The sequence below is a fragment of the Leuresthes tenuis genome, unplaced genomic scaffold (assembly GCF_036924035.1).
Source record: "Leuresthes tenuis unplaced genomic scaffold, fLeuTen1.0.hap1 SCAF_16, whole genome shotgun sequence".
NCBI lineage: Eukaryota > Metazoa > Chordata > Actinopteri > Atheriniformes > Atherinopsidae > Leuresthes > Leuresthes tenuis.
In genome coordinates this window covers 27,852,551-27,876,455 of record NW_027325370.1, presented here as the reverse complement: position 1 = coordinate 27,876,455, position 23,905 = coordinate 27,852,551, and the positions used below count along the sequence as shown (strand labels likewise).

The window sequence follows — 23,905 nt, the reverse complement described above, 5'->3', positions numbered from 1 at the left end:
CTTTTCGGGCTCTACCATATTTTTGGTTTCAGTTTTTAAAAAAATCCCCAGTTTAGTTTCCACGAGCCTCTGGTTTGCAACAGAGAAGATTTCCTTAAAAAAAAAAGTTCAATTTTGAATACAATGCTAGAAAATTGCTTTGATTATATTGGGTCACTTAATGGAACATCACCTAATATCTCTGAGTCTTTCAGAAGAACAGATGGTGAGGGGTTCACTATTATGTGAGAGACTGTGTGGGTAAACAGCTCTCTTTTAAATCAAATGTAAACCATGGGTCTTCCTGATATAGATGAAAGGACCATCCTGCTTGTTATGTGCATACAGTTCAGAAGCCAGCATCTGTGATGTTATGGAGGTATTTTACTACACATGGTATCATATACTTGCACTGCAAATAATCTAATTGTAAAATAATACTGGCACCAATTTTTTTCCTATTTATTTTTGTTCAAACCATGTACTATGTTTTCTATTACAGTATTTCACAGCAGAATAACAATATATAACTTCTATAAATTTTGTATTAAATCTCCATTAACTGTGGATGTTATTTTTAAAGTAATAGTGGCTTTAAATTATCATCACAATTTAAGGTTAGATATTTTGAGGTGACAGTGCACCCCCAGGTTATTGTTTTGTGTAAGGCCTGTAGCAACATAGCTAAATTGATAGCTCAGAGTAATACAAGCTAGCCAGTGAAGGACCTAGCATTCCAATGACAGGCAGACACAGGCTGAGCACAAAAAACCCCAAAACAAAACAAAAACACGTTTACTCATACAAAAATGATCACAAAAAGTACAAACTCAAAATTAGGTCATAAACAGAATGGGGCCTTAAAAGAGGTCAAAGTAACAAAACTCTACTCAAAGTAACTGGTAACAAAACGAAACACTAACTTAAACAACTGACCTAACAAAGTGAGACAAAGGGGAAACTCAAGTAGTCACTTATCAGCCCACAAAACACAAAAGGGGGAAGACCACAGAAAAACTAACTGAAACTAACACCACTGAGCCCCATTCTCTCCACCCATATGATGTCACAAGCTGTGGTTTGGTCAATTTCCAGTTCCCAGCACTTAGGCTTGCTTCACCCTTTTTCCGTCTCTTTGCTCAGCTGAAGGACAGGAGCAGCTGCAACTAAACTAAGTCAGAAACAAAGGAAAATGAATTCAACTTTTAGCCATAACACAATGTAATCTAAATGTGCACACTTCATTCAGAATGCAGAGTGATGTCAGTAAGATGCAACTAAACTAATTCTGAACTGTTTATTTTGTCCTGTAACTTAACCCCCACACTTAAAGATTAACAGATAAACTACAACTGATAATAAAGAATATGAAGTTTAATGCATCTGGATATTACCATATCACATTAGTGTGGCCATGGATGTGGCCATCACACAGCCATAACCAAGGAAGAGAAGGTGTCTGCCTCCTGAACCCAAACTAGAAGCTGGTTCCACAAGAGAGAAGCTTGTTAACCATCAATATGATTTATGTAATTCTCTGCAAGAAATTTAACCAGTTATTTCTTCAAAATGATGTCCAAGAATGCGTCCCAATTGGGTACCTTTTAGCTTACTGCGTAATTATCCTATAATGGATCTGTGTGTAGCGCCACTCCTTATAATCACTAAATCGATGGTAAAACCCCACTGATGATCATGTTTACTGTGTTAGGGCACTGATGACATCAACCAATATGTATACATATGTGCCTTCTTTATTTGTGGCACCACATTCCCAAAGTCTGATGGAAGCTTTTTCAAAAACTGTTTTTCCTAATCTCTGGAGTTAGGGAGATTAGAAAACAAAAAAGAACAGCTGAACTCAGAGAAAAGGTAAAAGTTCAGCACTAACAATACTGGGGTAGAAGAAGATGTACTGTCTTAGAAAACCTTAGAATTGAAACAGTAATTAGCAATCAACAGGTCACAACATGTGTGTAAAAACACTGCTGATACTTGATATATACATCCATACAGACTTACATTTTTTCTTCTTTTATAATGTTCAGATGATTTTCTGCCCTAGATCCCCTGGTGGTTCTCCAAGATTTGTGTTAGAAAACACAGCATGCCTAAATCCCAATGTTCTGATTGTGATTAAAACTATGAATTGCAAATTCTGCATGGCTGATTTGTTATTCATGTTAATTCTGAATAAATTTAAATCCCTTGTTTGAGTGCAAACTAAGTTAATCTATTACCCATAAACTGACAAAAAAATAATTCTTAAACAACAAGAGGCCGTGTTTAATCTGTAAAAGTGCAATAAAATAATATGCTGTGGAACAGAAAGGAACAACTTTTTAAGTTAATTTTAGTTAAATTCAGCCTGACATATTTCAACTGGCTTTCAGTGTAATCTAACAATAATGAGCACTGAGTGCCTATTGCTAGCTACATCTTCACTTTACTTGTTTATTTTGTTTAAAATAGATTAACTTATGGTGGCCGACACGTGCAAACGGCAAAACAAATCCAACAGTAAAACGCTGCAAGAGAAAAATACGGCAATCAAAAAATGACGGAGCACACGCGACGCAAACTTCAAAACACATGCAAGAGAGAAAAGATTGGCACTATTAAACAAAACATAGTATATCTACAACCTCTGATCCATAACCTAATACTAGTTAAATGGATGACATTCTAATCACCTTGAACTGTACTCAGACTGATTGAGTGCTAATAAGCAATTGCAAGAGAGTTAAGACATCAAACATGATAAAGGTAACACACCTATTCAAGATCTGTAGAGTAGAATCCTTGCTTCAGGTATGCTGATGTTAACATTGCAGTGCAACTCTAAAAAAAATGATTTTGTCATTTTACAGCAGTTGGATGTCTTGAATATAGTAGTGCTTATTTTCCTTGACATAATGATCCTACAGTATGTAATGCAACAGCCTGTTACAGTGTCTTGGCCTGGCTTTGCACTGTGTAAAACAACCAGCTAAACATGCAGCCAGTCATGAAGTGTAGATTATTCACGAGGATCTGTTTTTACATGAACACAAATGTCATGCTCCTTTATGTAAAATTAGTCTTTCAAAATTCAAGCAGGGTTATTATGATCATTTTGTATCATGGGGATTTTGTGTCTTTTTTATTCATCTAGCAAACAATGTGATTATGGTTCTAATACCTTGTTTGTATCATGATTTTCAGTTGCCTTTAGTCAATCACTAAACAGCAGCCTTTTTCTGAATCTCAACACCTCTCACAAATTATACATGGCCCCTTCCTTCCAGTATATCTGCTGTTGAAAACAGTGCACTGTCTACAGCCATAGAAGACAATCTTTAACATTCACTAGCAATACACTGCAGGCTGGGGAGGAAATTTGGTGAACAGATTTGTTTTATCATGTGGGTCACAACAGCACTGACGTGAAAATAATATGCTGAGATTGACTTGTGTTGTGCAGACATGTGTTGGCACAGAGATCAATAAATGGATGGAAACACAGGTGTGCTACACAGATTTTGTTATGCATTCATACAGAATTTGTTTTCTGTTATTTTTTGTTGGAAACAGCATTTTTCAAAATGGTAATCAGTATACCGAGATTTAGAAAAGAGATGATTGTTATAAACCACAGCATTTGTAACATTTGTACTTGTGGTGAAAAACATTTGCTGCATGAGCCATGCCTTCCTCTTCATCATACCTCATGATAGCATTTCCCACCACTTGTCTAAATTTGGACACCCTGGTGAGTCTCAGCCAGCCCACAGTGGCCCTTTCCTCCCATCCACTCCTCCCTCCCCCTCAGCCGAGTAACCCTCTGGACAAATATAAATCTTCATCTGAATCTACAATTAAAAGACAGTGATTATTACCATTTTAAAGGTGAAGAGAAAGCGCTGCTCTCTCGATGGTGGTTGTCATGGATTTCTCTCAAAAGCTTTTGCTAAATGGCACACCCCCCTTCTGATGTCAGTGCTCGAGGAAGGGTAAAGGAAGGAGTTCAGAGAAAGAGCGAGAGATGAGGGAAAAAGGCAGGAGGAGGAGGGAACAAGGGAGTCAGCCTGTTGCTCGTGCTCATCAAATAGCCTCTTCATACTCCACAAGCCTGGTGCCTGTTCATGGATGGAGCAGAGTAAAAACAGCAGAGCAGCAGGAGCTGAAAAATCTTCCCTAATCTGCATTTTTCTTCTTTTCTTCAGGTTTCTTTAGCAAACTAAGAGCTGCTGAGGAACTGATTAAAAAGGCAGTGAGTAATTTCCCTTTGATTTTGATGGGAAAACAATTTAAACCGGTGTTTTGTAGACTGAAAGCTCAGTTGCAGTTTAAACTTGCATGTAGCATAGGATATCTTTTCTCAACTTGAAATTGACGATGCAGGCTTGATCCTCAGAGTACTGTTTGGATAATGTGTAAATTGTTGTATGTCTCAGTTAGTGATGTTGAAAAATAACCATAATTATTTTCAAAGACAACTTTAAAGGTTCAGAAGTCATGTCAATTTTAGACTTAGCTGAATAAATGTTTGCTATGAGGTCAACTTTATAATTATAAGAGGTACTATTTATCTGTATCATTGAGCCCATCTACAACATGTCTTTCACAGATGACAGTGATTTGCATACTGGATATGCTGTATGTACACCATGGTAACAAGGCAGCAGCTACATTACAGTGTGTTATCATTTGTAAATATTTTTCAGAGACAGATTTCAGTGTGGAGAAGCATCTTGCTCTATGGGCAGACACATATACAGTATAGCTATATCATATTTGAAGAGGCATGTGAGAATACTCTTCTCAAAATATATTTTTAAAATTGACATTGTTAATTGTAGAAAAAAGTTTGCATCTGAGAGCCACTCCAAGTCCTCAAACAGTGAATCACAGCTGATGATATGTCTCTGTGAATCAGGAATTTGTGATCTGTGAAGGAAAGAGATCTTTTTTAACCACAGTACGTGGTCTCCCTTTTAAGATAATGCTAGATTATAGCCCATGATGTGATTATGAGTGTACAATACAGATGTCAGTCTATGTCTTTGGATCAGTGATATATGATATGTAATACATCATCATCTCTCCCTCATTCAGGTAATTGTAACCATAATGAGATGAACTAATTACTTTTTCCTGTTCTAATAGAGCCTGTCTTATTCTCTTCCACAAAGAAGAGCCCACAAAGTAATTATAATCTGATATTCACAGGTGCCTTTGTGTGTAAGGTATTTGAGTAGCACTGTTTCACAAAGGAGTCTTCGGTCTGGGGTCAGATGCAACACAAATGCTCCAGTGTAAGTAGGATCAAAATCTTTGATCTGCCTCTGCCATCGCATGTTGTTTGAATAGACTTTTCAGCATGTGAATTTAGGGAACAATATCTCTTTAACTAACTACTCTTTAAGTGTAAACTGAGTTGGATTTATACAAATTCACACTTTGCTTGAATATAAAAATTACATTTTTATGTGTTATGACACGTTCTGTTTTGTGACAGGAAAGTTCAAATTTCTATAGTCAGCACCAAACCCTCAGTGTCTTTTATTCCACCTCTTCATCTCCTTCAATCTCACTTCACATCCATCAACCCTGCTCAAATGAAAGCCCTGTGATAGTTTGTCTGGTCCATTTATTCCATCTCATCAGCAAGGGTATGTTTTCAATCACTCTGCCTTAATGTTAAGAACTGAGTTATACGTTTTATTTTTGTCTTGCTAATCTTTGACCGTTGCTCATAGCCCCTGTCACCTCAGCACTGCAGGGACCTGCATGTGTCCTGGTGCAGTGATGCTTTGAAACACAGACAGGTCTTCACCTGTATGAGGAAGCAACTGACAGCACATATACCCAGCCTCAGTGACACATTTATCAGCTGCTTGTGAAAAAGAAATTGTTTACATAGCCCTGAGTAATTAGATGGTTGTATGGTTGCTGCTTGGGCAGGAAAAGGCATCAAAAGATAAAAAGCGATGCATACAGACAGTGCAGCAAACTTAATGTTATGCAATCTTTATATAATCAAGTTAGATGAGTACTCACAAATGGTGAGAGTGCAATCATCCACTCAGGCAAGAGAAATGTCTGGTATGAACAGAACTTAATGTAGTTATACACTGAATATAAGTGATGGATGTAAGGTGTTGGTGCATTCATGAACTGACTAAATAATGGGTGTCACAGTTTGCCAGGGATTAGATATGGACTGCTGAGGAATATTGTGGAACAGTAATGCAGAAATGTGGGGATTCAGAGGGCTGGTTCCGACCCTGTCTGAGGGATAGAGTGCTTTAAAGGGAACAACAGAGAGAGGACAGGCTAAAAAATAAACTCCAGAAAGAAAATGACCATGTAGCCAAATGCCAAATGCTTCTCATATGCTTTTATTTGAGACATTCAATTGAAAAAGGGATATAAAAACACTTAAATGACATTTCAAAATGTTTCTGTCGTCTTAGTTTTTAAAATGCTAAGTAGGGTATTAATCAAATAAGATAATAATCAGAATGACAAATAAAACAACTTGTTGGTGTCAACAAAGCTCACTGTTGCAATGAATTATCTCCATAACATACTTCTCAGTACTTTAGAAGCAGCACACTGTGGACTGCAGATTTGGGGAGACAATTATTGCCCTTGTGCCATCTCTCCTTCTGGCGTTTTATTATTCCCACCTCCAACTTTTAAGTTTTGTTTACAACTATTCCTGCTGGAATTACTGTAAGAAAAGGTCTTCGAGGGTAGAATTGCTTTGGGCATGCCTGACTGTTTCAGTGTTTAACCACATTTCGCAGAGAGGGATTGAGGGAGACAGCTGGTTCTTGGCAGCTCTTGTGGTCCATTTCTGGAAACACCAAGCTCTTATAGTCCATTAGAGAACAGGGAGCTGTTAGCGGGGGCAGGAAGGGATTGGTCTGTTGTAAAAATTATAGGGACACTATGTTATCTAAATGATCTTTAAGACTAGGAGGACACAGTAGGACTACATCTTCAGGAGGCATCTGTCATTTTGAGGCATTTTCAGTGTTTATTTTAAAGCACCTCATTGCTTTAGCAGTAAGACAATTGGGTTGTTAGAAGGGCACATAAAAGAAAATAAGACAGCAGTCCACACCCAAAACAGCCACTGGAAACATAACTAACTTTTGTAAGTCCATGATGTCCAGAAATATTGATAAAAGTCTGATACTCAATGTGTCAGTAATTCACAGAATGAGTCAAGCTGAATTGCAATTCCCTGATTCAGAGACAGATTGGTGAAATCTGTCTTTTATAACACATCCACAAATGCTGTATGCAGATATGCAGCCACAAATGGCTATCACTAATAAATTAGCTATTCGTGTCAACATTACAGTGCTGCATATGTTGATTTCATAATGTAGATTTTCTCATCAGAGCCATCCAAAGCAGGTCTCACACACTACACATGTGTGTGAAGACTGATAATGTAACACTTCTCAACAATTCTTTCATCTCTTAAAGCTTTATGAATTCTTCCCAACATTGCTCTGCCTCTGTCTTACAGTGGTTAACAGTATCATGGCCATCAAAATCATCCTAATCAATATTGGTTGTAATGGGTCTCTACAAAGACACTTGGAATTGTGGGAAATGCATGCACAATACAGTCAGGCAACAGAGACTTGCAACCCAGTGACTATCCAGGCAATCTGGAGAACATGCCCTGTGGCTTAGCTGTGATAACGCTGGCATAGAAAGAGGCCAGACCTCAGCCGATCTGTTGGGGAGAACAGCCTTTGCTGTGTTTCATCTCTTCTTTCTGAGACAGACTTTGTCCTCCAGAGGATGCATCTGATGCCCAATGGAGCAGAGAAGAAAGAAATAAAGAGTGTAGAAAAGGATCTTGTGTTTTTTGAGAAGCAAAAGCACAATCTGTTTAAAGGCAAATTAAGAAATCAAAAACAGCCTTGAGGGGTTTAATCCAGTTCGAGAGGCTTGTGCACAACCACATTGGTGATCCATTGTAGCTGTATTGATAACCTCTGCTTGTAGCATACCCAGCTGAATGGTGGCCATAGGCCTTGACTGATGGTTCACAGTGTTTTATTTTAGTGAATTTTCTTCACTCCTGAACTCACTGTAAGAGCTAGATAAAAGAACACAAAACATTTCTATCCCTTCTCAGCCTTTTGAATCATAGCTCTTTGACAACACAAACTAAAGTCATGCATTCCCCAGCTACTGCAACATGAAAACCACACCTTCCATAACTCATACCAAATCAGTAACAATCTCCGATAGTCCTATGCTATTGTTTCCAACGTACATTCTGATTTTCAACGTCATTTCCATATCAAACAAGCAGCTCCAACACACATACCATGAAAAACAACACAAGGCACACAAGTACATTGTTTTTACATGAATGAACTCACTTGTAAATTAACTATAGAACGACCAGGAGCTCGGCTAACGCCGATTAGCATTAACGCTAGCAAAACACGTCTTAGTAAAAAATATCTTAGAAAAATTATATAAAAAAGCACAACAATTTCAACTCGGTGTTAAACCTTGTATTAACTTAGTAGCTTATTAATAATAGCGTTTTCTTCTCACTCAGTGAATGTACTTCTCCGAACACTTTCACGTGCTGACTCACCTTCGACCGGGTGCTTTCAAAATAAAAGTTTAAATTTCTAATTTAAATAATTACATAATAACCTGGCTTCGAATAATATTAATAAACTTAATGAAAACACTATGTGCTTAGAAACAATAATCACATCAAAGGTCATTTACACTGCTGCATGGGGGAAGAGTGTGAGAATCAGCAGGAAGGAGGGATTTTGCACTGGAGAATGTCTTTCCATTCTTATGTTTTGGTTTTGCTCAAACATTGTTTTGATAAACAGTAAACAAAATGAATTTACAACTTGTGGTATCATCATTTTTTTCTTTTCTTTAACTTATTTTTTCTCCTCCACCTATTTTGCAACAATACAATAGGGATACCAACTGACTTTGCTATTCCATACGTGAAGCATCTAATAAAGACAAAAATAATACTTTTTCACATAAATCTGGAGACATGAGATATGGGTGGAAGATGGTGTTGACTGTATACAGCAGAAGACAAAAGCTGACAGTGCAGGTGCTTAATAACCATTCAGATGGCACATCCCCATTTTAGAAGTGAAGGCCTCTTTTATAACACAGTACTTACAGAACAGCACTGACAGTTTAATTTCTGACAGGCTAATCTGCCTCCCCCTAAATTACTGTAATTGATGAAATTAGTTTGGACACAGGCCACAAGTTCTTCACTCCAATTGTGATGCACAGCAAACATTTTTGCTTTTTTTTTCTCCTCTTACTCACTGCTTATTTGTCTGTATCTATTGATTTCTCTGATTCTGACTTATAAAGATGTCAGTGCTGATCACAAAGTATTTTGACACTCGCGAGAACCTAATAGTGTGATTGGGAGTCAGTGCGCACACCTAACTGGAATTAGAATTTTTCATAGCCACATAATAAAAAAGGTGACACGGATTTGAAAACAACACTTCTTGATTACTCAGTGTGTAAATTTAACTCAGTATTTGCACAAAACACTTACATCAGTGAATTATCTAACAAGGGGTGTAACATCAGGCCATTATTTATTATGCCCAGGCTGCTGTGGATAACAGATGCTTGCGCACACTGCGGGGGGCAAACTTGTTATGTCTTGATGCCTACTGTATCTATATCAGCAACCATGTTTGATGATGTATTCATAGCATATTTACTGTTTAGATGTTGACATGGAGTTGTCACTCTTCATATATCACCATAGTGACAGTCAGATATGGGAGACAGATAATATACGTTTTCATTGGTGTTTGTTTGCTTGTCAGAAAGCTGGCACAAAATCTGCCCGGCTTGAGAAAAGAACAAGGGCTCTCAAGATATCTATTTTTATAACATGGTTATCGTAACCAGTAGCATTCATAATAACAATATTATTTCAATATTAATAGAACGTGTTGATAAATATAACTCTATCTTGTTAATTTATCCTCTTATTTTGAGTCTCCTATGTTGTGTCCTATCTTCATTCAAAAGTGATTTGATTTAATCAGCTGAGATTAAATCAACATCTCAATATGTGTATTATCAACATGAGAAATCAATAGTTTGTTCCATTAAAATCATCACTTACTGTATATCGCCACACCCCCAAGTGTAACATGAGAAAAGTAAGAACCCAATAAATTTCAGTGCAAAGACTTTCAGGGGTCTTTATGTTACCAGGAGGCTGCAGAGATGTGTTTCCCTGATTTTAATCTCGATGCTAAGCCAATCAATGTCTGCCCGTAGACACATAATCAGTACTGGAGAGCAGCATCAGTCAATCCATCAAACTCTGGGCAAAAACTGTTTGTGAGAGAAGAAACACTTAGTATTCATCACATGTGGCACATTGTGGTTGCATCTCTAGATTTGTTCAGAAGTATCTCCACCCACCATGACCCAACAATAGGGGGCGCAGGTCCCCAGATAGGGTGGCCAGCGTTTTCTCTGTATCTTAAATAGATTGGATGAAGAGGGTTCATGATAAAATCAGTCACTAGCAGCTAATATGTACAGTGTTTCATACTGACAGACAAAGGTAAGAATAAAATGATGTAACATTAGCTTTTATCATAAGCACAGATGAACACAAAGGATGCAGCAAACAGCATCCTCAAGCAATAATTAAGCTTGGTGGTGCTGCTAATTTTTTAGCAAAAAAAGACCACTATTTGTCTTTTAAGGGCATCATGTTAAAGGACTGCTGCCAGTACAGTTCAAACTATTGACCCTTTGTGTCCAACATGCAATACTAACAGGTCTGTTGTCCTTCCGAAGGTGAGAACATGCTGATGGGTGGTAAAGCATAGGGATGTGAGCGGACTAGTAAAGATGACCCTGTTGGCAGGCGATGGTTCCGACTATGATTACAGTGCTCTAAGCTGTGCCTCTGATACCTCTCTCAACCCTCCTCCCCAACAAGAGGAAGAGGCTCAGAAAGGGGCTTTCTACAAGAGGGCCCAGCTTGCCCCTGAGCTCAGCGCCATCCCAGACAACACACCACTCTCCAGTGCCCGTAGACTCCATGCCATCATCAATGTGGGTGGCCTGCGTTATCAGCTGCCCTGGACAACCTTAGAGGATTTCCCTTTGTCTCGTCTGGGCCAGCTGCACCTCTGCAGCAGCTTTGATGAGATAATGCGCATTTGTGATGACTATGATGTAACTCACAACGAGTTCTTCTTCGACCGCAGCCCTTGTGCCTTCCGCACCATCCTGACCTTTCTGCGTGCAGGCAAGCTGCGTTCCCTCAGGGAGATGTGTGCCCTCTCCTTTAGAGAAGAGCTGCTCTACTGGGGGGTTCCTGAAGAGAGCCTGGAGTGGTGTTGTCGCCGGCGTCTGCTCCAGCGTGTTGAGGAGTTTGAAGCAATGGAGAGAGCAGAGGAAGATGAGGAACTTCTGGAAGATCTGTTGGATTCCGAGAGCAGCCACAGGCATCATACCACTGAGTCCAAACTCAGTTGGTGTATGGGAAAGCTAAGAGACATGGTAGAGAAGCCTCACTCTGGCCTTCCAGGGAAGATCTTTGCTTGTTTATCAGTGTTATTTGTTACCATCACTGCCATCAACCTCTCCATCAGCACCATGCCAGCAATGAGGGAAGAGGAGGAGGCGGTGAGTAGAAAATTACATTCTTCCCAAACAAATCCTATTTCCAGAATAGAAAAGATATTTTAAAATGGAACAAAAACCTAATTTTATTTAACAGATACAAGTATAACGGAAATTATTTGTAGTGTGGTCACTGTCTAACTTAATTGCATTTAGGAAAATAAGAATATGAAATTTGATGATAGTGACTCCACTCAAAAAAAGTTGGAATAAAATCCATTCTTGCTGAATACAAAATTTTAGCTGCTTAGCTGTTAACTTTAGCTGGTAGTTGTTAACTGAGTCTGCTCTTCATGATACACCTATATTTTCAACAGGAGACCGATCTGAACTGCAGATAGGCCAAACAAGCACATGCACTTTGTGTCAGTGAAGCCATGCTGTTGTAGGTCCTGCACAATGAGGTCTGGCATTGTCTTGCTGAAATAACCACAGACCTCCTGAGAAAAGATGTTGCCTTGATGGTAGCATATGTCTCTCCAAAATTCCAGTGTGTGCCTATGTGTCAGTGACGCCTTCATACATGTAACTAAATTTAATTCACTTTTATTTATATAGAGGCAAATCACAACAAATATCATCTCACAGTACGTTAGAGATACAGTCCAATTCAAGCCAATTTTAATCTGATATCCAAGTTACCTATGCTACGGGAACCAATGCAGGCTCCTGCATTCTGCACAAGCTTTAGATGGTCTAGTTCTGATTGGCCAATGCCGACATACAGGGAGCTGCAATAATCTAAATGCGAAGAGATAAATGCATGCGTTACCTTTTCAAGATCAGCCCTTCTTAGACAGGGTTGGACTTTGGCTTGAAGCCGAAGCTGAAAGAAACTAGCCTTAATTACAGAGCTGACCTGCTTGTCCAATTTAAACGCCCCATAGATAATTCCACCAAGGTTTCTGGGCTGGGAACATATGTAAGATGCGAGTGGGCCAAGGGAGCTGGCAAGAACCTGGACCAGGTCAGGGCGACCAAATAGCATAATCTCTGATTTGTTTTCATTTACTTTTAAGAAGTTTAGGTCCATCCATGTTTTAATGTCCGTCATGCAATTAAACACAGCATGAAGGGATACCTTGGAGGGGGCCGTTAATGGCAAGTACACCTGCACATCATCAGCAAAGCAATGAAAAGGAATACCATGCTTCATAAATATCGACCACAGGTGTAGCATATATATAGAGAACAGTAGAGGGCCTAGAACTGACCCTTGGGGGACCCTGCAGGTCTGAGGGGCCACTGAGGAGGAAAACTGATGATGATGATTATAGTTTGTTACACATTACACACATGATGACGACAGTTTGTTACACATTTTGTTGAAAACAGCTTGGATGGTCTTTCTCATTTTTGGCATGTTGAATCAGATGTTTTCCCAAAAGCAGAGTCATCTGACCAGATAGCATGTCTACTGTCCTGATGAGCTCATGCCAAGAGAATTCAGCAGTGTTTCTTGCCAGTGTTGATCGGTGGATATCTCTAGACTGGACCTGCCAATGAAAAATCAGGAAAAGTTTCTGATCTTGGCCTCTACTAACTGAGATTTCCTAAGACTTCTTATGAATATATTTTAATATTTAATTATTTACAACCATCCTTGCTTTGAAAGACTGAGCCTTTGGTGGATGCTTCTATTATACCCAATCTTGACACCGTCATCTGTCACTAATTAATCTGCTGACTGCTATTCTCCAGAACATCCATCCATTTGTGTATTTTAGAAGCTTTTCTTTCCTTCTCTGACATCTCTCCTAATTTTGTTGAGTGTGTTACACAAACAGAGAGTGAAAGAGAAACGAATTAGAGATTCTATTATAGAAAACTTTCCAACTTATTCGGATAAATCAAGCTTTATTCAGAAATGAATTGCCAAGATGCCAGACTAGAACAAAAAATAGGCAGTGTTCATTTATTTGAAAAACCCATTTCTTATCCAAACAGAATTCAAGAGCTTTATTTAATGCTTCAAGGTAGCATAAAACTCAAAAAACAAACAAGTAAAAAGTTAAACAGACATTAAAAAGACATTGCATTTCAAAGATCATCACAAAACAGAAATGGCAGATAAACAACTAAGAGACATTCAAAATACTATTTTAAAAAAGAAAAATGGGGATGTAATTCAATGGAAAATATCCCAAAATATATTTTCTGCATTCATAACTTATTGAGAGACACTACTGCATTGAAACGGCATTCAAGCAGTTCTTTGGCCTATTTGAACTCAATCTTAAAAAAAAGACAGGATGTGAATTTACATAATATGTTATTTTTCTCAGAAAAAAATGGCGTATTAACGCCATGTCTCATCTGTCATGTCACTTTGATCTTCTTCCCAATAAGAAAAGGGAGACCACTGAGAGACTCACTGCATGTAGCAGTTGCTTCTTCCTGATTCAGGAAAATATTTGAAGACATCTCAGTATGCATCATTATCATGTCTAACTTCTGTTACTAATTAGCACCCTGAAGATTGCGCACAATCAAAAAGCAGGGCAACAGTGTTCAACAATGTCATGCGCATAAAGATGCATAATGCAAAGGTAATATTCTGGCCCACATTGTTAAGATCATAAAGAGTCCTAAAACTGAATCTTGCAGCACACCTTTGGTGACATTTAGATCATTAAACAACAGACCACTAAGTCGCACACACTGCTTACGACCAGAAAGATAGTTTGAAAACCAGCTCATTACTTGGTGTGAGAAGCCTCTGACATAAGATGTCAGTGTCAAATACTTTGCACAGATCTAATGGTAATAATACTAATAGTAGATAATAAATCTGACTAAGATTATTATTGACTTACATTATTTAATTTGCCCAGACAGCCATGCTATGTATTCACACTCATTAAGCTGTTTAATTAAAAGGACCAATAATCACATTCTCACAGCCCTGCTATTTCTAATCTGTTGCTGCCAGATAACAGCACTGCGGTAAAAGTGTGTGTGTGTTCCAGTCTGAACCAAGTTTGCTGGAGTTATAAAGTGTCTCAGTAAGTCTCCTCAAAACATTTCCTCTGTGAGGGTTTTTCATAATGATCCCTGTGGCCCTGGTATCTTTGAAATGCTAAGTCTTCAGTTTTGAGACCCATCCCCACATTTTTTTTGAATGTCTCAGACTCTAAAATTTGACTGTTTTTTCCCCCTCATCACTTTAAACAAAGATAAATCGAAAACAGTTTATTTGTATGTTTTGTAAATGTTTAAAAAATTACACTCAACTACACTTTAATAAATAATCTCTCTGCTTTGTAAGTTTCTCCCACGAGTCATTTTTAAGAATAGTTCAAGCTCAACACAACTAGACTAGGGAGCCTCTGGTTTTTCCAAAGGTACCCTGCTGGGCAGCACTCTGACCAAATCAGGAAGAAAATGAGTGATTTGAGTATGAGTATTTTTGTGCATAAACCCTTCCTTTTTTCTGTAGAAATATCTTGTTGCTTTAAGTATTCAGTGCTGCATCATCTTAAACTGATTTAAGATCAGTTTTCTATTAACTGAGAACTGATTTCACATTGAAATGGCTCCCTCTAGTGATTTTATCACAAGTAAATGCTGATGACAACATTTTGCTTCTTTCTTTGACAGGGCACATGCTCCAAGATGTGCTACAATATCTTCATTGTGGAGACTGTGTGTGTAGCCTGGTTCTCCCTGGAGTTCACCCTGCGCTTCATTCAAGATCGCAGCAAACTGACCTTCCTCAGAAAGCCCCTGAACCTGATCGATGTCGTGGCCATCCTGCCGTACTACATTACACTGCTGGTGGACAGCACTTCCAAAGGAGAGAAGCGGTTGGGCTCTGGCAACACCTACTTAGACAAAGTGGGCTTGGTGCTGCGTGTCCTCAGAGCCCTTCGTATCCTTTATGTCATGCGATTAGCTCGCCATTCACTGGGCCTGCAAACTCTTGGCCTGACAGCGCGTCGATGCACACGAGAGTTCGGACTGCTCCTCCTTTTCCTGTGCGTGGCCATTGCGCTGTATTCACCCTTGCTGTACTTGATTGAGAATGAAATGACCACCCCACAGGAGTTCACTAGCATCCCCGCTACCTATTGGTGGGCTGTCATCACTATGACAACAGTGGGCTATGGAGACATGGTGCCAAGGAGCATTCCAGGTCAGGTGGTGGCTCTGAGCAGCATCCTGAGTGGTATCCTTCTGATGGCCTTCCCAGTCACCTCCATCTTCCACACCTTCTCACGGTCCTACGTGGAGTTGAAGCAGGAGCAGCAGAGGCTCCTGCAGAGGAGGACACACTTTCTGCTGCGCAGCCGAATCGCCGGCCTTGGCAGCAATCTCTCCTTGGAGAGTGATATGCTCTTTCCCATAGGGTCGCCTGACACGAGAGAGATGGATGACTGAGATCACTGGGACAAGACAGACTTGAAAAATATAGAGGAACAATATGTAATTACGCAGGGGGGGAGTGAAAAAAAGCACTGGAGAAAGTACGGGAGATGAGGAAGGATGGCAGATACACTCACGTACACACATCCTAAGGTTTTACATATCTGAGCATTATAAAATACATCATAGTGTCTTTAACAGATCTTAAAATTAGGAAAATACAATGTCAAAGGAACAACAACACATCATCGTGTCATTGTTTAATAACAAAAACGTATCCAAAATCAGAAGTAGAGTGTGAAAAACTAAGTCAAATCAAATCAAATCAAATCAAATCAATTCAAATCAAATTTTATTTATATGGCACCTTTCATGCTTTAAAAGCAACACAAAGTGCCTCACAGAGGCTAAAAACAACAATTATAAAACATACCAACCCTCCCACCCTCATAAATACCCAGAGAGACACAGAGACAAACAGACACACACACACACACACACACAAGCTCAGACCCACTGCACCTATCAGACAGAGACATGGCCGGGCACCCAGACCTAAGGCAAGGAAAGAGCTACCTTGGGGGGGGGCACACTGAGAGGGCTCAGTGTGGTCGCCCCACGGGGAGCGCCGCCACAGAGACAGTCCCGACCCGGGCAGACAAGAGGCCCCAAGAGCAACTCCCAGTGTGGTAAGACTAAAACAGTCAAATAAGACAAAAAGGTGTAAAATGAAGAAAATAGATCAAAAGCTTTTCAGCTCATATAGTATATATATATAATTATCTAACTAAGACATGGAGTTAAAACATATAATTAAAATAATATAGAACAAAAATTAACTATGATAAAAAAGTTGATTAAAAGGAATAAGAAGAATCAATAAAATCAAATAAAAGCCTGATTAAAAAGGTGAATCTTGAGCCTCTTTTTAAAAACATCAACAGTCTCTAAATACACTTTTACTGCTCCTATAGGAATCAACAAGGTAAGCAGCAGGCAGGTGCTGCTAATACAATTCAATTAACTACTTATCAGTATGTGTGAGCACCTCTATAAAAGCAAAGTACTGGCAGTTTGCTAATCTGAGGTCCGTTTCACAAAGCAAGTTCAGAGAAAACTCTGAGTTTATTAACCCTGCAATGAGGGAAACTCTGAGTTTTCCGTTTCACAAAGGGAAGTAACTCAAACCAGAGAAGAAGGGGTAACTCTAGCCTGTTTCAGAGAGAGCGATAACATAAGCTCTCAGTCAGTTACCGTAGTAACAGACTTTATGAACCTAACCTGGTCGGGACCAGGTTTTTCTCAATAAACCTAGAGTTTCTCTCCGTCTTCCTCTTTCAGCCACACACACCATTTGATTTCCTCATTCATTCAGTCAGCAGGCGAGTTTTGGCGTAGCCTAGTTCTTCTAGAAGTTCTGGAAGTCCATTAGGCACAATAGGAGGCGACTATTTTCACAAACATGGCATGTCCTTTTGACAACGATCCCGTGGATGAATGTGCAGCATTACTGCGTAAAGAATTAAATATTCATCGGGAGATGGTTATCAGACCATAGATGTTTTAGCATCTGTCAGCACCTCATTCCAACTGTCAAGCAGAGTGATGCAGGAGTGATGAAATGCGCTTACTTTGGACAGGACCTGGAAACCTTGCAGTCATTGAATCAACCATGAACTCATCTAAATACCAAAGAATTTATACAGTCAAATGCGAGGCCATCTGTCCAACAGCGAGGGGTTTGTTCAGCAAAATTTGATTCAATTTGGTCCATGTGACAGGACAACGATCCCAAGAAAATAAGCAAATTTACAACAGAATGATAGACAAGGAAAATAATCGGGATACTGCAATGGTCCAGTCAAAGTCAAAATTCAAAAGTGCTTCTGAATCATGGGGTGTACTTAGTTCAATGCTTCTGCATTTCAGCTAAGTTTTGGTTAAATAACTATGCCAAAATGCTGAGGTTGCATTTCTTAACTTTGAGGACCAGATGACTTTTTTATTATCTCCTAAGATGAAAAATCTTAGAAATGAAGGAAAGTGTATTTTCTTTCTCACATAACTGTAGCTTTGCTGGGTGGGAAAGTGTCAAAAAGAAAGATGAGCAAGAAAAAGGTATATTTGTTTTCCCCCAACAAGCATCTTGTTGTGTAGTAGTGTACAAATAAACAAGGAGGATAAAAAAGAAAGGATGAAAGGAGAAGACAAAAAATGTTAAAATCTTATCTTTAGATAAAATGCATTATACCACAATTACAGAATGTCAAATGTTAGGTCTTGTTTGCAAAAGAAATTAAGAGGACCCAAATCTAAGCATAGCACTTACCAAAAGTGTTACAACTAGTAATATGAGCAATGCTATTTAACAAATAACAGCAGAAGAGCCCAAGCACTGTTTTTTTAATGACTTAACAATGTTGCAGTCTTGATAACTGCTATCGCTGGACATTTTTAATGAATTTGTTGATGTTGTGTGCTCCTGGGAGATAAGTAGTGTCACTTAATGGAAGATGTTATTTTCTTTCATCAGGTACCAGAAGCAAAAAAAAAATAATTCTTTCTAAGCTTAAATGCTTAAACCATGTTCATTCTCTAAATACTCTTAAAATGATCTTCTGAAGAGGCCCTCTGACACAGTCAGCATCTACATAATAATTATGCTGTGTTAATTGTCTTTCTCATTGAGGCTCTATATACAAGTCCTCTCAGTGGAAATAGCATTATTGTGCTTGTAATTATTGCAGTTGCTGTGCATAGCTGTTTGTAAATGATTTCTTTCTTTAAAGTGGATTTGAGTACAGTTTTGTCTTTTTGTATATTGTTGTTTCATTAGTTCTGGTTTTAACTGGAACTTAATTTTTCTCATTTTCATCCGACAGCAGAGCTGGTTTGCAGTCACAAAGACATCAGAGGAGTTTACAAGGAATCTGTGTTGTATTCAATGTGTGTGTGATTAATTGTTGACAGACAACAAATTTCAGAAAATTTCAGAAAATCATTTTCTATGCGCTGCAATATTAATCTATTGGTAAGACATGAGAGGCATGAAATGAGAACATTTTACTCAAGTTCTTTACTCAACTACAAAGTCAGGCTGAGTAGTTCCCCCTTTCAGCAAGATTATTCTTTTATTCTGGGAACATTTTGTACTTTACTTTGCATGCTGATATTTCACATTAAACCTACACACTGCACAGAAATAGGCACAGCAGTATCTGTACTCTCATCGAGCACTATGTCTGGAACACCACACAAATCAACCACGTAAAACAGCCCTGCCATTAATTTCACTCTTACATTCTACATTTTCATTTCAGTTTGACACAAAGAGAAGAATTTTCACCAAAATAACTACAATAATGATGAAAAATCATTTAGAATGCAATGATATCCCTTTTAACACATTGTACTATAAATACTTAGGTCAAAGTATGGAAAGGATTCAACTGAAAAAAATAAGGGCTGAAAATAAGTTCCCAGCTCTGCAATTTATCTATTTTAATTTTGCTACTATATTTGACCAGCTGGTGGCAGCATTGTGCCAAAAAAGAGTATTAAGCTACAAAGAGGACTGATTTTCAATTTCAACCGCAAAAGTAAAGGATTTTTTTTTCATTTTGAGCTTTATGTCACACTGCAGGTTTTTTTTTTAGTTTTTTTTTTTTACAACAAATAGGTGTAATACAATTTGACAATTTTCTTGACACATTATGGCTGCCGTTTTGGTTTCACTCAGGTTTGGAGAGAATTGAAGAGAATTGAAGAATTTTCGACTAATCGTAAAAGATGACTACAGCCAACGGCGTGACACAAGTGCATGTTTGAACCTGCATCTTCAGGTGAGGAGGAGCTCCTCTGACAAGCCATTCAACCAAATCAGGGCTCAATTATGCATAAAACAACCTGTCCAATCAGAGCTTCACAGTATCCAGCAGTCTCCTCCCCTCTCTGCCTGTAACACCACATCCAAGTGTTTTGATCCAGATTTAGTGCCACTGCAGACAGTCGTGTGCTGCAACACGAAAATCTACAGTAGGTGTACATGTGTGGTAGTCTCTCGGGGTTGTCTACTGTCTCCATTTAGTCTGTATGAATAAAAAATGTCTGCTCAGCTCCGGAGCTTTTCCCCGTGGTGACCTCACTGGGCCGCCCCTTAACTTGAATGGGATCCCTTATCGCGTCTCTGTTGCTCCGGTTGTCTGCGCCGCTGCCGCCTCTCTCAGTCCCAGTTTTAGGATCTGTGAAGCTTTAGAGTCGTTACGCAGTTTATTGATGCTTTCATACCCTTGACGACGGTCTGATCGACAGAAGAGCGACGAAGTCAAGTCTCCGATAGCCTTCGCTTCTGGGTGAGTAGCCGAAACTTGTTGTTACATTGAGAGTGACTTTAGTATTAACAAACGGACAGGCAGAGGTTCATAAAAAATAATCAAGGGTTAGGTGCATCAAATTGATGAGAACAAAGCATCACTTTAAGTTATTATTAGTGTGACATTTTACAGCCGCGTGACTTACATTCCCTTTCTCTGTCTCTCTCTTTGGAAATGTAATACTCTTGATGATGAATATTGGCAGCTGGACTCGTTTTGCTCACCTTGTAATTCTCTAAAATCACTGTTTACAACTATACCAGCTTCTACAAAATGCCATTTCTGTAGGATTGTATAGAATGATACCGATCACACCACACCACACCTTACAGTGCAAGAGGCTGCCTCAGTGGAAGCCTTTACCAGACTGACAACTTGGCAGTAAGCCCTGAATAGGCTTCCTGCTATACTTGTTTATGTTCATGATTTGATTTGGCTTGCTGACTAAGTTTCCTCCCAGAATCCCACACAAAAGACATGTTTCTTGTAATCTCAGGATTAGTCTCTCCCACTTAACATGACCCAAATGTTCAAATATTGACTGTAATATGGTGCAACTAATAAAAAAAAAAAAAATTGTATTGTAAAGACCTCAAAGTAACTGTACAGTCTGCAGTATTCTGAGGAAAAAAAAAACCAGGATCCGTTTTCAGTATCCTTCCACCGTGCCTTATTTTTGTGACTAATCTTTAACCTGTAAATACTGTACACAATCTGACTCTCCCAGCAAGACTACTGATCCAGGGTCTGCTATCCTGCTGTCAGTTGTGGAGAAAAATTAAACTTGGTTTAGTGTCTAGACAAGATTTTCTCTCAGTCACTAAATATTAGTCTCTTGGTCTGTGCAACATTATTTGCCATCACGACAGCTGAAATATAACGCTTGGCTTGGGCCCTAAGCTCTCAATCTGCTGCTGTGCCACTATTGCAGTGTGTTGTTGCAGCTTTTTGATTGCCTGCCTTAAACCTTAAACCTAAATATTGTGTATAAACCCAAAGTTTGTTTTTTTTCCCTCACAGTAATCTCCTCTGAAATCTGAAACCTCTCTCCAGAGACGTATCAAAGTATTATCAGTGGAGTTTTTCTGAAATAAATTGCCATTACATTTGATTATCAGTAGTGCATACGCCTAATCCTCCACAGAATTTGCCAGTTGGGTTTTATTTGTTTTGAGTTGTTGGTGTTTTCCTGAACGAATTAGGATGTTTGGCAGCAGGCAGAAAACCATATTTTATCCATTAGATTGAATGTGCTTGTATTGGACATTAGGCCAGTGGCATGTAAAGTGATGTAGGAGATAGAGCCTTGCTCTGTAAAAAAAAACAAAAAACAGTGGTGCATGCTTAATGATTTCTGTGTCTGCCTTTAGCAAATGTTCAGCTTAATTCACACTTCTAAAATGGTTCCAGATACACAACTTCCACCTATAGTAAAGCCACAACGAGTAACATGAATTTCCCTAGTTGTAAACATGCCTCCTGTGATCTGCAGATGCAATCAGCTGATGAGTGAGAGGTGTTTCTCAACATGGTACAAGATGCTCCATTGTACTTTCTAACTGGCATATTTCAGTTTGAAAGGGGACCTAATGCTCCAAGGAATCCCATGAATGCCTTCCAGTGAAAGCCAAAGATGTTTACGTCAGCTCCAATGAGATTGGTGGCAAGTGGCTCTTGAGGCCGAAATTCCTGCTAATTGGCAACTTGGCTGTGGGCTGGCCCCTTTGTTCCCCTATACAGGAGGGGTCTGTGTGTCAGGGTGATGCACTGGGCTTGGTGTCAATGGACTGTTTGTTTCCTCAGATATCCACTCTGGGATAATCAGGCAGCTTTAGGACAGGTCGCTTCCATTTTCAAAAATTACCTGTGCACACCTTTTCACAGACATAGCAAGAGAAGCATTAAGAGTGGTCTATAAAGCAAGAATGCTTCTCAAAAGTCCAAGCTAAGTATCTTTGATAGTGATGTGTATTTGCATTTAACTGCACTGAAGCAGTTGCATTGAAAAGATTCCAGTCTAGCTGGCATATTGCTGAGTTCATCATTTGATTTAGCAAGTGTCCCAGTTTCTCTTAGGTCAGATGAGGATTAATTGGCATTGATCTCCGAAGACATATTGTAATATACTAAAGAAGAAGTAGCTTATTGGCTAGAGGAACAGAAATTAAAGGAAGAACTGACAAATTGCAAGACAGCAGATGAATGTAAGGGAAATTGGGCTCCAGTAGTAGTTGTAGTAGAAATTGTAGTCTGTCCGCTTTGTTGAGACAACACACTATTCTCTTTTGGCTTCAGAGTACTTAAACAAAACAAAGCACTTGCCTGATGCCAGCATGAACCCCTCTTCAGTTTGCCAATGAGATGGTGTAATACTCTCCAAAAGCAGATGGAGAGGAAAGGATGGTATACACAAAAGGGAAACATGCGATTTGCGATGGCTTCCCGCTGACTAAAGCTTTTAATTTTTTATGTTGCAGACACTAAGCATCTGTTGCTCCTACCCAGATTTGGTGCTAATTAGTGTCCAGTTTCATAAAAGGACATATGGTTGAGCATGGGAATGCCAATGCCACCTGTTCTCTTTCTTCTTGCCTCACATGGCTCTCATCTTGTCACATTTTCTCTGTTTCTGTTCAAGCTTTCTGCCTCAGTGGCCTAGTGTTGTCATGTTTTTTGTATCTTTGTTTCCTCTCGTGTTTGTGTGTTGTCTACGGTAGACTTGTCATTAACCTGAAGGTTGTACGTTTTATCTCCATCTTCCACTTTGTATTCCAAGCTTACAGCTACTTGAATTTGTGACCACACGACAGATGTGTTTCAATGTGTAGACGGAGTAGACTAGAGTGGATGAAATCGACTGTTTGAGCCACCGCTGTAGACTGTTGAAAAGTGAGGGTGCAGAGCTGCAGCGCTCTGACATATCCTTCCAAGCACTCAATCAGTGTGGCCTGTGCTCACTGGCCATTTGAATGAAGTATCTTATAGTAGTTTGATACAGACAAACAGAAGAGTTCTTGTATCCTCCCAGGCTCCCCAGCCACTTCCTGTCCCTCTGCTCTGGGAATGAGCCAGGGTGACACAGGCCACCCATCTCCACTCAATCCACCCACTGTTGCTGCTGTGGAAAAGCGATCCCTCTCACACCCTCATTCCCATTGTTTCGTACACGTTTCTTGTGACAGGAAAAGAGAATTTGGCATTTAGAAAGATGCCTCTATGTGTGGCTTTGTGTAGACGCAGCTGTGAGAGCCCAGTCAGGATGATAAGATGCTGGGAAGAGTACATGCTGTCCCTCCTTCCTACCCGCTTTAAAACATGAGGCTCTCTATCTTTTGGGAGTTTTTATGCAGATCATGGATTCTGTTAGACCCAGCCTCTGGTTCAAATCTTATAAGCTCACCAAACTAGATAAGATTATAAGATCAAAGTTGTGTTGAATTTACTAAACAAATAGGCACAAAATTTACCAAGATACCTTGGTCCAAAAAGCATAAGAG

The 23,905-nt window shown here is 39.2% G+C and overlaps 2 protein-coding genes across 3 annotated transcripts in view; both read left to right on the top strand.

Moving 5' to 3' along the window:
• The first annotated feature begins 5,213 nt into the window (after positions 1–5,213).
• On the top strand, positions 5,214–18,828 carry kcng1 (potassium voltage-gated channel, subfamily G, member 1). Of its 2 annotated transcripts, XM_072366947.1 has the most exons (3): positions 5,214–5,276; positions 10,837–11,673; positions 15,271–18,828. In XM_072366947.1, the coding sequence occupies exons 2-3, from the start codon at positions 10,891–10,893 to the stop codon at positions 16,048–16,050; spliced, it is 1,563 nt and encodes a 520-aa protein (XP_072223048.1). In that variant the 5' UTR covers positions 5,214–5,276; positions 10,837–10,890; the 3' UTR covers positions 16,051–18,828. The 2 variants fall into 2 exon arrangements, with proteins under 2 accessions (XP_072223048.1, XP_072223049.1); XM_072366948.1 differs by lacking the exon at positions 5,214–5,276 and having other exon boundaries at positions 10,828–11,673.
• Positions 18,829–20,043: 1,215 nt separating this feature from the next.
• The window catches only part of src (v-src avian sarcoma (Schmidt-Ruppin A-2) viral oncogene homolog), a 42,406-nt gene continuing 38,544 nt past the window's right edge, over positions 20,044–23,905 (top strand). The window contains exon 1 of the mRNA XM_072366498.1: positions 20,044–20,387. The gene's annotated coding sequence lies outside the window, so the exon portion shown is untranslated. The remainder of the gene's footprint in view (positions 20,388–23,905) is intronic.

What these genes read in the sequence shown, in the direction of transcription:
- kcng1 (XM_072366947.1), top strand. Translation starts at nt 10,891, where the DNA reads ATGACCCTGTTGGCAGGCGATGGTTCCGACTATGATTACAGTGCTCTA. An exon ending in TGAGGGAAGAGGAGGAGGCG is followed by an intron (nt 11,674 to 15,270) that starts GTGAGTAGAAAA and finishes TTTCTTTGACAG; the next exon opens with GGCACATGCTCCAAGATGTG.